The 16,647-nt window shown below is 44.0% G+C and overlaps 1 protein-coding gene across 1 annotated transcript; it reads left to right on the top strand.

Annotated features, from left to right (window-relative positions):
* Positions 1-3,714: 3,714 nt before the first annotated feature.
* Positions 3,715-11,397, top strand: SOX9 (SRY-box transcription factor 9). The gene is made up of 3 exons (XM_024196757.3): positions 3,715-6,478; positions 7,697-7,950; positions 8,669-11,397. Exons 1-3 carry the CDS (start codon positions 6,048-6,050, stop codon positions 9,457-9,459), a joined length of 1,476 nt encoding a protein of 491 aa, XP_024052525.1. The 5' UTR covers positions 3,715-6,047; the 3' UTR covers positions 9,460-11,397.
* Positions 11,398-16,647: the final 5,250 nt, after the last annotated feature.

The raw sequence follows: 16,647 nt of genomic DNA, 5'->3' as shown, positions 1-16,647 counted from the left end.
CATCTTGCACCAACAGATGAAAACATTCTGCACTGACCAAGGGTAACACTGACCTTCCAGATTTACATCTGTTCAGAGCATGTTTCCAGGCTCTCGCTCCTTTTATTTTACTAAGTGGAAATAAAAATGTGTCAGTGTTTTGACGTTGATGAAATTGTCTTACGCACATGAACACGAACAGTGCGCTCTTATTTAAGAAATCATTCCATGGCTTCTGAGTGGGCAAAATGATTACATAGTTTTAAAAAATTCATTACACCCCCAGATTTTCCAGTTGAAAGTTGCCTTCCAAATGGAGGAAGCACTGAGGACTCTAGGACGTACAGACTTATCTGGCATCTGCTTTTGTGCCATGGAATAGTCATGAAAAGTTTTGCATACAGCAAAATTCGGAGGGATTTTTGCACTAGCTTCCTGGTGTATATTTGTAAAGGGTTGCAGTGCATCCCCACTCCTTTCTACTTTGCCCCACAACACACACACACACACACACTCCAAATGGCTGACCATAAGCAGTCACAGAAAGGCTTTCACTCTGCAGCACATCATTTGAAAAGGCAAACATTTCTCCCAGCAGAAATGCAGTGAGCCAGCATTTCCCTGGGTTTCCTATCCTACCAAGGAAGAACTTTTTGTTCGAATGAAGAGTCTGTTCTGACCCAGCAGAGAGGTCCCAGGGCTGGGTTGGTGACATCACAGCCAGCAACTATGCAAATAAGTGGCTGTCAGCAATTTCAGCATGACGACTTCATGGGGGGGGGGGGAATCAGAGTCTGGGGTAGAGAGGAGAGACACAATGGACTTTAGAAATTACTGAACTTCATAAGGAAAACATGAAGGTGAATTTGCCATCCTCCTTTCTCCCTCTCCTCCTCCCCGCTCATTTCAGTATACTACAACTGACTTACATGTAAATGCAGAAGCCGGCTCTCAGCAAACACATCTGATTCATGTCAATATGGCTATGGTAAACATTTGTAGGGTTTGAGAGAAAAATCTTTATTTAATGTCTTCTGTGGATATTAGTCCCGTTGCCATTAAACTGACCGTCTCTTTCCCTCTCTGCTAAGTAGCTTAGAAGGAGGGTTTCCTGAAACAACTAAATAACCTGAATTAGCACAAGAGGAGAAAAAAATCAAATGAAGATTGTAATTCACATTCTTATTTGTCAAAAATCTTTCCTGAACCCTGGGCTTGAATACTCCCTGTAAAATAAGATTAAAATCTAAAACACACTATCCTGTTGTATAAAACAGGAGTTCAATAAAAAACATTCTACTCTTAGACATATGGACAATCTGATCAATCAGATTCACTTTTTAACTAGTCTGTAGAACAGGGCTTTTTTAATAAAAAAAATATGCAAACTATGAAACAGCACATGATATCTGTTTTACATTTTTCTTTTGTTTATTGTTCAAACTTGTTAAACCACTTTCTTTTGTTAAAATAGATTCTCTTGTCATGAAAAGGCAGAATTCTTTCAACAAATGGACTTTCAGAATGAAAAATGTTCTATCACATTTTTCATTAAGTCAATTATCCTCCAAAATCATGGGATTTTTTTTTTCTTTGCCCATCAATCAGCAGTAACAGCATGGAACAATCTGTTGTCACTCTCCCCCCCCCTCCCCCAGGTACATTCGTTCAGACTTTTTGCTTTACCAGTTCCAGCTAAGAGAAGAACAATGTATTGGTTGAGCTTTCTTTGATATGTCTATACCAAATATTAAAAAATAGATGTGCTGTGCTAAATTTGTCTCCTGAAATAGCTAATCTGAGTCTTAAATTGGTAAGAGAATTTTTTTTTCCAAAATTGTCCATCTAAATATTAAGAATAGATTAACTATGTTCATCCCAAGTGTTGATGCAAATCTCAGTATATCTTCCTATTTGGTCTCTGCTACATATTTAGTCCAGTCGTATCTGTAACACTGTGAAATGTTTTTAAGTGTTGCAGACAATCATAAGAAAAAACAAATCCTCTTCTCACCTCCCCTATTATTTCAGACAAAGGCTCTATAAATAAGACATACACTTACCTTTCAGCTCACCCAAAGATAGCTGTTTGCCAGAGGTTTCCAAGCAAAAACTCCCAGAGAAAGATAGCAAATACAGAAAGGGTCTAACAGGGAGTTTTTATTCAAATTGATTTCTTCAGAGCTCCTTCCCCCCGTGCCTTTTTTTATTTTTTCACGCACAATTTCCAATTCCATTTAAAAAATAATTGGACTTTTTAAAAAATGCCCCCTCGCCAATGTACTATCACCCAGTATGACAATGCTATCTATAGGAATTGTTTAACAGAACAACGGCTGTGAACTGAAGCAGTTTCAATAAAGCCCTTAGGGGAAAACCCGACATCGGGGCTTGAATTGAATTCAGAATTAGGCACTGTCTATCTTATAAGGAAAACTTCAGCAAAAAAAATGTGTCCCCCTACTTTGGCCCTAGAGGTTTTGATCACTTAGTTTACAGGGAAGCGTGGGGGGGGAGGAAGACCCTTAGGTTCAATTCTGAATAGCAGTCTTTAAAAAGCATCTGCTCTGAAATTCAGTTCTCTGCTCTGAAATTCAGTCTTTTTTTCCCCTTTCCTTTGAGGTATTAGCACAACTTGTTTCTTATTCCCAACCTAGATAACCGTGTTATCATCTCTGACAATTCGTTTGCTGTATTGAAAAAGAAGGCTGCAATTAACAATGTTGGTGCTAAACATTTCACTACAAAGCGAAGGGGGAATGTTCGGATTTTTTTTTTTTTATCTCAACCCACACGTTAAAAATCGCAGCCATTTATAAAGAAATATAAATGGCTGCGATTTTTAACGTGTGGGTTGAGATGTGTTTATTTATTTTTGCTGATCGAGTTTGGCCAATTTGGCAACTCTTTAAAAATCGTGTGTTGCTGCCCAGATTGAAAGTGTACAAGGACAGAGACAAGAGTGTCCCCAGTCACGCTGGAAAGCAATCGAACCCTTCCTAAGCAATGCATAGGCTCTGCCCAGAAGATACTGCAACACGCAGCGAAATTGACATAGAAGGGCATTGGGAAATATAGACTGATTCGAGACTGCCTCAAAATGAGACAATTATAAATATGAATGATACCATTTTAGAAAACGTGTGTGAGGAACTGTATGGTGTGGCCACCACGCTGTATTCTTGGAATAAATGGGGTTGTTGTTTTTTTAATTATGTAGTTGTTTCTCATTTTACTCAATATTTTTCTACGGTTCATTTGGGAAAATTAAGAAGAGCTCTTTTAATGCAGCATCAAAAGTAAATTAGGGATTGATAACACTTGAAACAAAAATGTACCGTCAGAGAAGGGGGAGAAAAAATGCACCAGAATAACTTTCATCAGAATATGTAGATTTCCCCCAAAAGTTAAAAAACGCCTTTCCCCACCTGTATATACGGTATTTTATAACTATTTGGTATCTTTGTCAGTTTCATTGATCACTGGCTGAAAACACTTTGATCAGTTTCTCCTCACGGTTTGCTACGTAACGTTTGCTGTTGAATCTTGTGAAAGGAAAAATGATTCGAGCTGATAAATCTGATTGTCAAAGACGAGTCCAGATTCAGCAAGGAGCCTGTTCTAAAAAAGTCTCCTGAAGCGAAAAGTTTGAGGTTAGTTTCTGGGCTTTTGGCGCCCCCTCTGGATGAAGAAAAGAATTACATTTTACCAGCAGAAAGGTGATTGTGGACAACTGTAAAAGTTCCAAAAAAGAAACGGGAGTATGAAATGTGAGTATCAAACGCACAGAAAGCAAAGCAAACCCACTTAATGGTGCCTGACAGTGATCAAACAACATGACAACAATGAGGGTGCTTCTCCTATTTTAAACGATTTCTATCAACAGCTAAGTTTTTATTTGCAGTAGCTCTGGTAAATATCTAATGATCTGTGATTGCGAGATGATATAGGTATGTGTATGATATGATTGTGCATCTACATATGTTGAGGCATTAACGTGATTATTATAAGAAGAAATAATCACATGGGTATGTTTAAAACTATTTTCTTCTCTATTTTTATTACACAGTAAACTTGTTTAAGTATCACTAGTGGGTGTGCTATGACTATCTTAAAATCAGGAATAAAATTCTCAATTTTCCCCCCTCCTGTTTGTTTCAGAATTGCACCAGCTTTGCAAAACAAATATAGCTTGGATGCTCTACACCAGTTATCGGCCCCTAAAGCACAGTAGATAAAGAGCAAACTGAAAATGAGTTAAACTTTTACTAGCAAGAACCAAAAAGATATTCAAAACATGTAATGAAAACGTAAACATTTACAGCAGGAAAAATAGTCTTTCTGCAAATATAGAGGCAAAGATTTGCATTCTACATCATGCAAGTAAATCTACTGGAAGAGAGAATCTCTGGGTTTAAATGCTGGGGGAAATGCTATGTATTAGTAAATTTCATGTTTTATTACATTATTTTGCATCTATTTTAGATATGGTCTTTGTATATGTTGAGACTGTTCTCGCTTAGCAGTTAACAGTTAACTTGAACTTGTATATCCCTAATGTCTTCATTATTTCATCCTGAAAACAAATCTGTTGTAAATAACTACCACTCTTTCAAGTACATCTTAACTTTCTGAAGCTCAGATATGCAAATATACCGTTTATATCGTAAGACTGGAGAAATGTCAATGCAATCGGTTAGCTCTATAAATGCAAGTTACAGCGATGGACGAGAACGGTATCTAAAGTTAATTAGTGTATTAAAATGCAGAACGTAGCCAAACTTGTACTTAGTATGTTTCATACGACTGAATAATTAAGGTTTAATTTTAAGACTACTAGCCCAATTGCACCATATTGACACAGTGTAAATTACTAGAGTCTTCAAACTACAGTCGCAAACCAGCCTCTGAACAAGGTAGCCCAGCAATAAATTGTCACACAACTTTGCAGAGTTAAGCTCGCTCTACATCTGTGTGTACAGAATTTAAAGCACGGAATTATCAAATAAGCCTGCGCGTGGCTTTCAACCATGCTGGTTTTAATTAAAGAACAGCAGCCGAGCAGTGAGCATCACATCATCCTTGATGACAAGTGTATTTTTAAAAACAGCTATAGGTATTATAATGAAGAACAAAGAGAGGCGAATCACACAATCATTTACTTCACAGAAAGTTCTTTTCCACGCCAAAGTAAGTGCAAATTAGGAGCACACAACCTGTGTGATGCAATTTGACCCCTGGAGTATCTTTTATAGAACAGCACACTGTCCATAGTCCCACTGAAAACAATAAAAAATTTGCCTAGACAAATATAAAATAAAGAAGAGTTTACTTTTAAGGCATCACAAAAGTTCTGAAGTACAAAGAGTAAACTCAGACACTTCTACTTTTCTGTATTTTTTTTTCTTCCCCTTCTCTGAGAGCTGCGCTCATTTCTCCCCTCCCTAAAAAAAAACTTGTAGCCAATCATCTGTGTGCCAGCCCCCCAGGGGCAGGGCTGTCATTGGCTGAAAGTTTCTAAGGTGAAATAGAAGAGGAGAGTATTTATTACAGAGACACGGAGAGAGAGTTGGAGAGCTGAGCTTGAAATTGCCTAGGTGAAATTGGGAGCCTTAAACTTTCCAAAACCAAGGAACTTTTTTTCTTCTTCTGAGAGGCAGAGAGAAAGAGGGGACAGAGAGGGGGCTAATAAGACTAACTCCAAACTTTCCCACCCCCCTTTTGACTATCCTCAGAGCTGGGTTCATGCACGTCTCTGAGAGCAGATCGCTGCAGCAGCAACTTTGCAGTGGGCTGTGAACAAACTTTTTTTTTTTTCCTCCTGCAAGCTGCTGTTCACCAGGCAAAACTTTCTTGTTTCTTTTGCAAAGTTTTTGCTGCCTTCCTTCTCTCCCCCACCCCCCAACTCCCTCTTCCATCTCTTCCTAGCTTCCTCCACCACAAACCCAGCTGGTTTGAAAGAGGCTTTGCCACTTTATTGTTATTTTTTTTAATCCCTCCCTCCCCCCTCCTGTCCCCCCACCCCTTGATTTTCATCCCCCTGTTTTTCCCCTCTGCCGCTTTCTCGCATGAATCTCCTAGACCCCTTCATGAAAATGACAGAAGAGCAGGACAAATGCATCTCTGGCGCCCCTAGCCCCACCATGTCGGACGACTCCGCGGGGTCCCCCTGCCCTTCTGGTTCCGGATCGGACACGGAGAACACCCGACCGCAAGAAAACACCTTCCCCAAGGGCGATCCGGATCTGAAGAAAGAGAGCGACGAGGACAAATTCCCGGTGTGCATCCGAGAGGCGGTCAGCCAAGTCCTGAAGGGTTACGACTGGACCCTGGTCCCCATGCCGGTCCGTGTGAACGGATCCAGCAAAAACAAGCCCCACGTGAAGAGACCCATGAACGCCTTCATGGTGTGGGCACAGGCGGCCCGGAGGAAGCTGGCGGACCAGTATCCGCATCTGCACAACGCAGAGCTCAGCAAAACCCTGGGCAAACTCTGGAGGTGAGTGAAGGGGGGGAAACTTGTGTGAAGGGCCCTGTGTGCAAAGCAGGGAGAAGTTTGGAGCGGGCAGGAGAGCGTGTGGTTTCGGTTCTGGGAAGTTAGCTGTTGCTGCTGGCAGCAGGGTGTGTGCTGCTGGCAAACTCCTGTGCATGGGGAAATGCAGCTAAGTTAGCGCTGGGGCAAAAACTGGGGCAGGCGCTGAGCCTCCTCGACTTCCAAGTGGCTTTTCTGCCCTGCATGGCTCAGGAGGGGGGCTCTGGTCGGGGAGGGGTTTGTGGAAAGATGAGAAGAGCCCTTTGATCCCCTGGCAGGGGTTGGGAAGTGGCTGGTGCTAACAAGGAGGGCGGTTTGGAACTTGTGTATGTGTGTGTAGAAAACTGGGCTTCATCTACATGGCATCAGATTTGCACACACGAATAAATGATCGTGGCGGGGGAGCGGGGAGAAAGTTGGCACAGTTGTGCCAGGCTAGTGGTGGGTGGTTCTGGGGAATGCTGCATGGCCCGATTTCTTCAGCATCGAAAGTGAAGGAAGGGGAAGGAGAAAGAAAGTGAGTCACCTGGCCGGGGCTTAGTCTGCGACTGCAGGAGACAACAAAACAAAACAAAAAAGTTACATTTGCAGCAGAAGGGGAAAGTTCTGAGCGAATCTGGACCTCCAGAGGCGGTGCCCGGAGCCATCCAGGGCGTTAGTCATCTAATCTTTTTATTGAATCAGTGTGTGTGCACACTCCTCTTCCAGGGGGAAACAGCTCCAACCAGCCCCACAGGGGGAGAAAAAAGTCACTGCCCTGGTTTTGTTGTGTCTTGGTTGGCCACCAAAACAATCTGCCAGTTTCCTGGGGGATGGAGGGGGGGTAGAGAGCAGCACCAGGCAGCAGGAGAGTGTGAAGCAATGACAAGAGGCAGGCCACAGAGGAAGGGGGACCTAGAGGGGGGCCTTTCCTTGCAATTCAGAGAGATGCCAAGCCTGGAACAGGGGAGCTGTGCTAGTCATGCAGGATGGAGTGTGCAGAAGGAAGGCTGGGGGGGGGGGGGGGGTTAGGGGGGGGGACAGAGCAATCTGCACTGCAGCCTGGCAGTAGTAGTGTGAGCTGACATTTGTAGCACCCTAGGTGTGCACGGCTCTTTATGGCAGGTCAAGGCAGTGCCCCATGCTGTAAGCTGCCCTTGCTGTTGGAGAGGCAACTAACCCCCGGCTCCCCTGTGTCTTGCCCAGGTTGCTGAATGAGAGCGAGAAGCGCCCTTTCGTGGAGGAGGCCGAGAGGCTGCGGGTGCAGCACAAGAAGGACCATCCCGACTACAAGTACCAGCCCCGGAGGAGAAAGTCAGTGAAGAACGGGCAGTCGGAGCAGGAGGAGGGCTCCGAGCAAACACACATCTCCCCCAATGCCATTTTCAAGGCCCTGCAGGCGGATTCTCCTCAGTCTTCCTCCAGCATGAGCGAGGTTCATTCTCCTGGGGAGCACTCTGGTAAATATGCAACCTTACACAGTGAGACAGAAACACAGGCACACACTCCTGGGCCCAACACGCTGGACTAGGCAGCTAGGGAGACACACAGCTGCCTGTATGTTACGGAGATGCTGGCTGTGATTCCACAGCGCAGGTTGTGTTCTGAACCAGGCTCCAAGTGCAATCTGCATAGAGACAGAGTGCCAGACAAACAGTAGATGTGGCTTGCGAGAGCTGGATCTAGCGTCAGATCCACTCACACTAACACGCTTTCTAGGCTTAAGACTTTTTCACCAACTTTTCTCGTTGCAACAAAGTTTCAATCGACGTGTTCCCCTTTTTGGCTTTTTAATTCAAAAATTAAATTAAAAATCACCTTGAGCCGCCGGCCAGCTCAAAAGCCCCATATTTTATGGGGCGCTACATATTTACACAGATACAGATCACATTCGTGTTACAAACCTGGAAACGTGCGTGTTACCCTTCGCAACTGACTTCAGGGGCAAAGCAGGGATATCTGCCAGGGCCCCAAAGATCTTGAGTTAACCATTAACTGAGTTATCACCATTATACAACGCCTCCTGCTTATAAAAAACCGCTCGCTTTAGATTTCAGGGCCTTATTGGTCTCTCTGTGTGCCATATCAACTAAAGAGACAGAGAGCTCACTTAATTTAACTGCAGACAAGGGAAGCGGCAAACTCATGACTACATGTGCTCTTTCTTTTCCTCTCCAGGGCAGTCCCAGGGGCCCCCGACCCCTCCTACTACACCCAAAACAGATGTCCAGCCTGGGAAGCAAGACCTGAAGCGAGAAGGGCGCCCTTTGCCGGAAGGAGGAAGACAGCCGCCCCACATTGACTTCCGGGATGTGGACATTGGGGAACTCAGCAGCGACGTCATCTCCAACATCGAGACCTTTGATGTCAATGAGTTCGACCAGTACCTCCCACCCAACGGTCACCCTGGAGTCCCGGCCACTCATGGGCAACCCGGTCAAGTCACCTATAGTGGCAGCTATGGAATCAGTAGCACGTCAGCCACCCAAGCTGGAGCCGGGCACGTTTGGATGTCCAAGCAACCGCCACAGCCCCAGCCGCCGCCGCCGCCCCAGGCCCAGCCCCCGCCGCAGCATACAATGACCACGCTGAGCAGCGAACAGGGCCAGTCCCAGCAGAGGACACACATCAAGACAGAGCAACTCAGTCCCAGCCATTACAGCGAGCAGCAGCAGCACTCCCCGCAGCAGCTCAATTATAGCTCCTTCAACCTCCAGCACTACAGTTCCTCCTACCCGACCATCACCCGCTCGCAGTACGACTACACAGACCACCAGAGTTCCAACTCCTACTACAGCCACGCGGCCAGCCAGAGCACCAGCCTCTATTCCACCTTCACGTACATGAACCCCACCCAAAGGCCCATGTACACGCCCATTGCAGACACTACCGGAGTCCCTTCCATTCCCCAGACCCACAGCCCACAGCACTGGGAACAGCCTGTCTACACACAGCTGACTAGGCCATAAGGGCGACGACAACAACAACAACAAGAGAGAAAAAAGAACTGTCTCCAACTTTTTTTTTTAAGACACTAACGCTAAAGATGATGAAAAAAGAGAACACATCAGGCCTTCTGCACTACAGCACCCTTCAGGAAGTGGCCAGACCACTCTGCTGAGAACCAGCAAAACTCGGTACAGACATTCCAAGGACTGGACTTTACCCTTGATTCAGGGGCGAGAGATGAGCTTTCTCACCGGCCAACTCGTCTGCCTGTGTTTGGACTTTTGTAATTATTTTTAGCAGTAATTAAAAGAAGAAGAAAAAAGGAAAAAAAATACCCAGAGTCCTCTGTGAGGAATATTCTCTATTTGAAATATTTTTAGTATGTACTGTGTATGATTCGTTACCAATTTGAGGGGATTTATATATATTTTTAGAGATTTTTTTTGAAATGCTCTTATTTTTCCAGCAGCTAAAACAACCCTTAGTGGAGCAGTCCTAGCTTTTCTTGCAGTCAGAGGTATTTTTGTATAGATAAAAGTAATTTCTTTAAAGAAAAATAAAATAAAACGGTGTGCATTAATTAGGAACAAAAACTGTTAAACAGTGATTGGCATCAGGCTAAGCTTTGGTCAGCTGTGCAAGCTAGGAGACGCCAGGGGTTAAAAACAAAATAGGCTTTATTTTTCTAACTTGGAAGTAGCGAGAGAGCCAGGAGGAGAATGTGTTTGTTTTATTTTTTAAAGACCTTGAGCCTTAAAGCAGCGCTGTTGAAAAGCAACCCTGTAATATTGTTTTTTTCCTCGAGATTCTTATACGACTGCCTTCCAGTGCAAGGAGAAAGACAGAGCCCAGACCGGGGGCAGATCTGATTTCTGGGAAAACTTATGCCTGACTCTTTTACCAACAATCAGCAGCAGATTATGATGCCACAACCAGCATCACCCTCCTCAGCTTCCTGCTTTGGACACCACGTGCACGACAGATGCTGGAAGCCTCCCATCACCTCCCCAGCCCTTTCAAGAGCCTTGAGTGCAAACATTTAGGGCCTGATCCAAAGCCCATTAAAGACCCCTATTGGCGTCAGTGGGCTTTGGATGAAACCCGTAGGGCACATTGGAAACATCAGACACATTTTAAATTATTTATTTTGTGAGAAAAGCCAATTTAATCAAGATTTTCTTTTTAAAATCTCCCTTCCATTTTTTTAACTCCTTTAAAAGCAATGAGATTTGTAGGAGTCTTATTTGGAGGGTACGATGCCTGTTAAATTATGGTCTAAACTGTAACCAGTTCTTTATTTATCTCTAATTCCTTTTTATTATTATTATTATTATTATTCTTTGGAATCTGTGTCCTAGGTTTGTACAAACGCGTCCTCTTCCTTTTTTTCTTTTGTCTTAAGGATAAACTGGAATTTTGTTTTGTACAAACTAGAGATTGCAAATGTAGTGTATCACTGAATCATTTGCCATGTTTTCTGCCTCAGCTCTTTTGGACACACAAACGTGTGTGTGTATGTGAGACACAAGACACTATTGACAAAAGCGTGTGTGTCATCCTGCTAACCTTCCACCCCTTGATGTTGTTTTGAGGTGGGGACTTTGGTGAAGCTGTGGCTGAACAGTTAAGAATTGCTTTTTAAAAAAGACAGCAAACTTTTTTTTATTTAAAAAAAATGATATATTTGTTAACAGTTGCGGGAGTTTTTTTTTGTTTTGGGGGTATTTTTTTTTAGGGATTCAGTAGAAAAAAAAATCTTAAAGCACTCATAATATGGCCTCTTTCTATTTCTGTATAAAAGCAGATCTTTTTAAAGTATTTCTGTAACTTAAAAGACCTGTCATTTAAATCATATTTTGTCTTTAGGTAAGTTTGTTTTATTTTGTTTTGTTTGCAAGACCATTTGTTCTCTTTGTGAAACTTACCTTTTTTGTATATTATTGTTTGCAATAAATATACATTGTATTAAAAATTTTAAAAAGCAACTGTGTATATTTTATTAAGTAGATCCACTAAAGAACAGTGGGATGTTAAAGCTACAGTGGGTTTTTTACATAGTGACTTGTATACTTTTGTCTCTTGTCTTGATTAACTTTTATCGCTATATGGTCTTGGGACCTGAGCCTGCTTAACTGGGCCCAATCCTGAAATGGTTCTTTATACAAAACTCCCATTGAAGTCAAGCAACTGTGTCAATTTCCTCCTGCTACAGTGATAGCCCCATACGGTCAGCGTTAATCCCATGACAGGATAGGTAATTTAAATAGAAGGCTACCGGGTTCCTACTACCTTTCAGGAAAGCCAGTGTGAAAAACCTTCAAAAGCTGCATTCATATTAATGTGTTACAGTAACATATTACAGTTGGTAAGATACACCTACATGCTGTGTAAAGGCCTGTGTCCTGTACACATAGAATCATACACAAGTTTGGGGTCTCAGCCCAGTTCCTGGTGGCCAAATGTCTATCTCACAAACATCACAGTCATATCTCAGGCTAATTGTTGCCAGAGTGGATGAAGAGGACCAAAGGGGGAAATGGAGCTAGAGTTCCCTTCTTATTCTCTAGGAGGCAACCCTCTCAGCTCAAAAGGAGGCATATTTAAATGAATCACGAGTGGGGCTGACAGGAGAGTGGGATTTGCATTGCTTCTGCTCATTTCTCTGCCTGTTAGGTAGATGAATGGAGGACTTGCCGCAGAGTTGCCAGATGGTCTAAATGCACAAACCAACCAAAGGCTGAGCTTGGTTTTATTTATTTTTTGGGGGGGAGGAGGGAGGCAAAAGTGGAAAACAACAAGAATGAAAAAAGAAGCAACTGTCAAAGAAAACCAGAGACCAATTAATCCCTGGCATAACTCCAGGGAAGTGAAAGTGATTAAGAGAAGAACCCGCCTGACTTGTCCCATCTGAAAATTAAGCATAATTAACCTGAAAGGTGACAATGCACGTCACATCTCTACCCCGAGGATGGAGCTGGGCTTGATTTGATGTGCACCGTCCATGCCTGCATTTCAGTTATAACCAACTCATATCACAGCGGGGGCATGGGGGAGGAAAGGAGCTCGGACTCTGTTAGGTTTGGCATGAATCATTCAGGGAGTTTCCAAGCTCATATGGACTTTCAGGTCATTTTCACTAAACAGATGATATCATCCCCTTCCCTGTGCAGCAGAACAGAACAGGTATCAGCCGCTGTACAATGATGTCACTTTTCCTCCGAGTCAGGGAGAATGCTGGGAGTTTTAAAGGACACGTAGTCACAGTTGTTTATTATATTTACCCTGAGACTTCAGGCTTCCTGCCGAACTGCTAGGAAGAATTTTAACCCCCTGCCCTCCCAGGAGCTGCACTTCCATCAGGTTCATTTACTGTCTCCTGGGCAGCTCACGTGCCATTGGAAGGGAGTTAAGAGAAGGGGACAGGGGCTCTCAAGATAATACCACGCAAGGGATACGCTTGCTTTTTCCATTCCCTCTGGCACCAACAAGGGTTGGTTTCCTTCCATTCCTGATCCTGCAAATACTCACACACATGAGTATTTTCACTGATATCAGTGAGGCTACTTGGGTGAGTAAGAGCTACTTGCCCGAGTAAGAATTTTGCAGGATCAGGGCCCTAGTCTTTCAGGGTTTTATAACCCCAAATTAGGGTCCTGGGAGTTTTCCTATTGACTTCAATGGGAGTAGGATCAAGCCCATAAACCTTATTTCTGAGCTGGAGCTTGGCAAGGGTCTCACCCCTTCTGCATGGTTCATGTACATCAGCAGGACTGTGCCTTCACGTACGTGTCCGTGTAGCTATGTTGCTATGTCAGTACCTAAGTGTTCTTATTCAGCACTCTATCATTAAAAAATACCTTTGCTGCCCATAAGAGTGAGATGCTGACATCGCCAAGTAGAGCCAAGCTAACTGTGGGCTAAGCTGCATAAACCCTCATGAGCAATGCCAACAGGCACCACAGTCCAGGTCTGAAACACCTTCCTGGCCACCCTATCTAACAGTGCCGTTAATGCATCTCTCAGCGCCTCCTGCTAGCCCAGCTCCATATAGTCACTGAGATCCACCAATGCACCTTCACCCTGATTTGCAGCTCCTTCTGCTATTCCAGCGGCGGGAACCCGACACAGCGCTCAAGCCCCTATTGTTATTCTAGGGCTACATTCGCCACACACAGCTATGCAAATGCATCTTAAACCTGACCTGCAGCCCCACCAGTGCTATTCCAGGCTTAGGTTCGCTGCCAATGCACATCTGTCCTCCTAACCTGCAGCACCTGTTGCTGTTCCCTGCTGCTGCTGAGCCAACCCTCTCAGAGTTTCTGTCTGGTGGTTTTGAGACACTGAGAAATGTGTACTCATGGCTGGAGCTTGGTTTCATTACAGAGGTTAAAGGTTATTGCATGAACTCATTGTGTTGCTTCACTCTTTTTGAAACGGCCCAGTCATCCACCTGCACATCCATAGGATCTAGCCCCAGAGTCTGTTTGGAAGGCGCAGCATGATCACAGAGACAGCCTCATGCTGGGAATGGACACACATTCCACTGCTCCTTAAGGGTTCCTCGAGAGCTGCCATAACTTACTGACCACAACACCTGTTCTGCAGTGTCCTTTAGCTACATATTTGCCTGACAGGCTGCAACAGCCTCCATCCCTCCCTGCTGGCTGCTGTGAGGGCAGGAGGCAATCGCTCCTAGACTATCGACACAACATGGGGAGTTAAAGCGAGCTGCTCAGCCTTGGCATTTCCAAGCGGTTGGTGCCCATTAACAATCACATTTCTGCCTGGCCATTTCTTAGGTACTAAATGGCTGGTCTTGAAGGCACTAGACTGGGAGCCATGAGATCTGGATTCAACTCCCCGCTCTGCCACAGACTCACTATGTGACCTTGGGCAAGTCATTTATTCTCTTCGCACCGCAGTGCCCCATCGGTAAAATAGGGATAATAATAATAATGCTTCCTTTTCTCCCTGATCTTCTGACTGTTCTACTTAGATTGTAAGCTCTTTGGGGAAGGGGCTGTCTCTTACAAGGTGTCTATGCAGCCCCAGTACAATGGGACCCTGATCTCACTTGGGGGCTCTAGCCACCAGTGTAATCTAAAGAAATAGTATTATCATAGACTGCTTACTTGTGTTACAAGTAATGCTTACAAGGACTATAACTGAAAGGGATTTGTTTACTCCATGCATTGAATAGTACTTGGGTAGAGCCAGCTTCAGAGAGGCAGTGTTTCCTAGTGGCTAGAGCGTACTGGTCTTGGCCTCAGAAAACCTGGTTCTATTCTTTGCCTGATCACAGACCTGCTGGGTGACACTTCATCTCTCTGTGCATCTGTTAACTCCTCCGCAAAACAGGGATAACGAAACCAACCTCCTTTGCGAAGGACTTTTAAATCCGCTGAGGTAAAGTGCTATAAAAGGACTAGGTATTATTATTATTATTTGTTCACCTGGATGAGCAGAGTTAGTAGAGTGTGTGGAAATGTTTCCACCAAAAAAACGTTTCTCAGGCAACTCCCTTTTTTTCAAACTGGAATTTTTTTCCCACAGGATGTTTTGTATTTTTTCCAAAGTGTTTTTCCCATGAAAAAAAACACGCAGCCTTTGTCAACCAGCTATGTCACTTAATTATTAATATTTATTGTATTTGTATGGCAGGAGCACCTTGCATCTCCAGTCACAGGCCAGCACCCTATTGTGTCAGAAGCTGTACACACACAGAACCAAGAGACTGTCCCTGGCCCAGGCAGCCAACAATCTAAGTAAACTACTTAGTCAGTTTCCTTCTACTACTTGTGTGTTGTGGGTGTTTTGCCCAGTAATGAAAGAGGGAAAACATTTCAAAACCAGGAAAATGTTCTAGGGGCTTGTTTATTTCATTTCCTGATCTGATTCACCTCATTCCAGGACCATACTTATAGACAGTCAGATCTACGGGGATCGCATATCAGTTCTACAGCCTATATGCTCAGGTCTAGATCTTCAAAGGCATTTAGGCGCCGAACTTCCTTTGAAATCAGTGCTTTCCTGGCACCACGTATGATTAGGGCGAACCATAAGAGCTGTGATGAATAACCAGTAAGGAATGCCACTGTACAGCTTTGCATCCAAAAACGGTGGGGGGGGGGAGTCTGGTCCCTAGGAAGATGTTTGTCTTTGCTGCTGCTTGTTTTATTTTTTCAGTTACGTTTTTCTTTCATTTTCTTAGCGGGAAGAAAAGGTTCCTTCCGAAGTGGGGACATGCGGGAAGAGAATAGAGATGGCTGCCTAGCCCATGCTTGGAGTCCCCAGGAATAACTGTCTAGAAAAGTCAAGTCATATTCCACAGCTGGCAGCTGAGGAGATTGTAACACTTATGTCCTCCCAGGGCAGCAGCTCTGGGCTTTTTCCACATTACAGAAGAAGCCCAGTCCAAACAGAGAAAAATCGTATGTAGAACTGTGTGACTAAAGGATTATTTGATTCACTGGCAAGTCTGAAAACAATAAAATCTCAATTTTGGGCGGAACCACAACATGTAATTTTTCAAAATTTTGGGTGAAACAAAGAGTTAAAAAAAACCATACTCTGCTGGGGGTTGAGCTAACTGTTTCATTAGATATCAACCATTAAAAACACTTATTTAAAAAAAAAGAAGAAGAAGGAAAATGTAAATCAAGAAGTCATTTCAACCCTTAACGAAATGTTTAAAAATCAAAACATTTAGATTTTTTCCCCATTTTTTTGGCAACCGAAACAATTGGGTGAAACTGCCATGAAGTCACAGAACGTTTTGTCGTCTTTCGTTGCCAGAAAGAAAGTTTTGGCCCAGTTCTAGCCATGCTTCACCCTGGGTAAGAGGTGCTGTGAGTTCTAGGGCATTTGTTTCCACCTCTGGAGACCTGGGGTGGACTTGGGTCAGAAATGAAAAATGGCTCCAGCAGTATCTCTCCAGTGCCACTGTTTGTTGTACGCATCACAGAATAAACTCACCCAACCAGCAGCCTCTGCTCCGTAGCGCTGCAGGGTAAGTGGGTGCTGAGTGGGTGTGGTGGGGAGACGTGGGAGCTGGGAAAGCAGGGGAACATCTGTAATGCCGGAGGGCAGGTCTGTGTTAGAAAGCAGAGCCTAGGAGGGGGTGAGAATCTCACAGCCTGGAATTTAGGGGAACTGCTGTAATGCTGCAAGGTCAGTTTGAGCCAAAGAGCAGATAACAGAGCAGAGTG

This window comes from Terrapene carolina, unplaced genomic scaffold, assembly GCF_002925995.2.
Source record: "Terrapene carolina triunguis isolate 2854851 unplaced genomic scaffold, T_m_triunguis-2.0 Scaffold192, whole genome shotgun sequence".
NCBI classification, from domain to species: Eukaryota; Metazoa; Chordata; order Testudines; family Emydidae; genus Terrapene; species Terrapene triunguis.
This window is presented reverse-complemented; position numbering and strand designations above follow the sequence as displayed.

What these genes read in the sequence shown, in the direction of transcription:
- SOX9 (XM_024196757.3), top strand. Translation starts at nt 6,048, where the DNA reads ATGAATCTCCTAGACCCCTTCATGAAAATGACAGAAGAGCAGGACAAA. An exon ending in ACCCTGGGCAAACTCTGGAG is followed by an intron (nt 6,479 to 7,696) that starts GTGAGTGAAGGG and finishes TGTCTTGCCCAG; the next exon opens with GTTGCTGAATGAGAGCGAGA. An exon ending in TTCTCCTGGGGAGCACTCTG is followed by an intron (nt 7,951 to 8,668) that starts GTAAATATGCAA and finishes TTTCCTCTCCAG; the next exon opens with GGCAGTCCCAGGGGCCCCCG.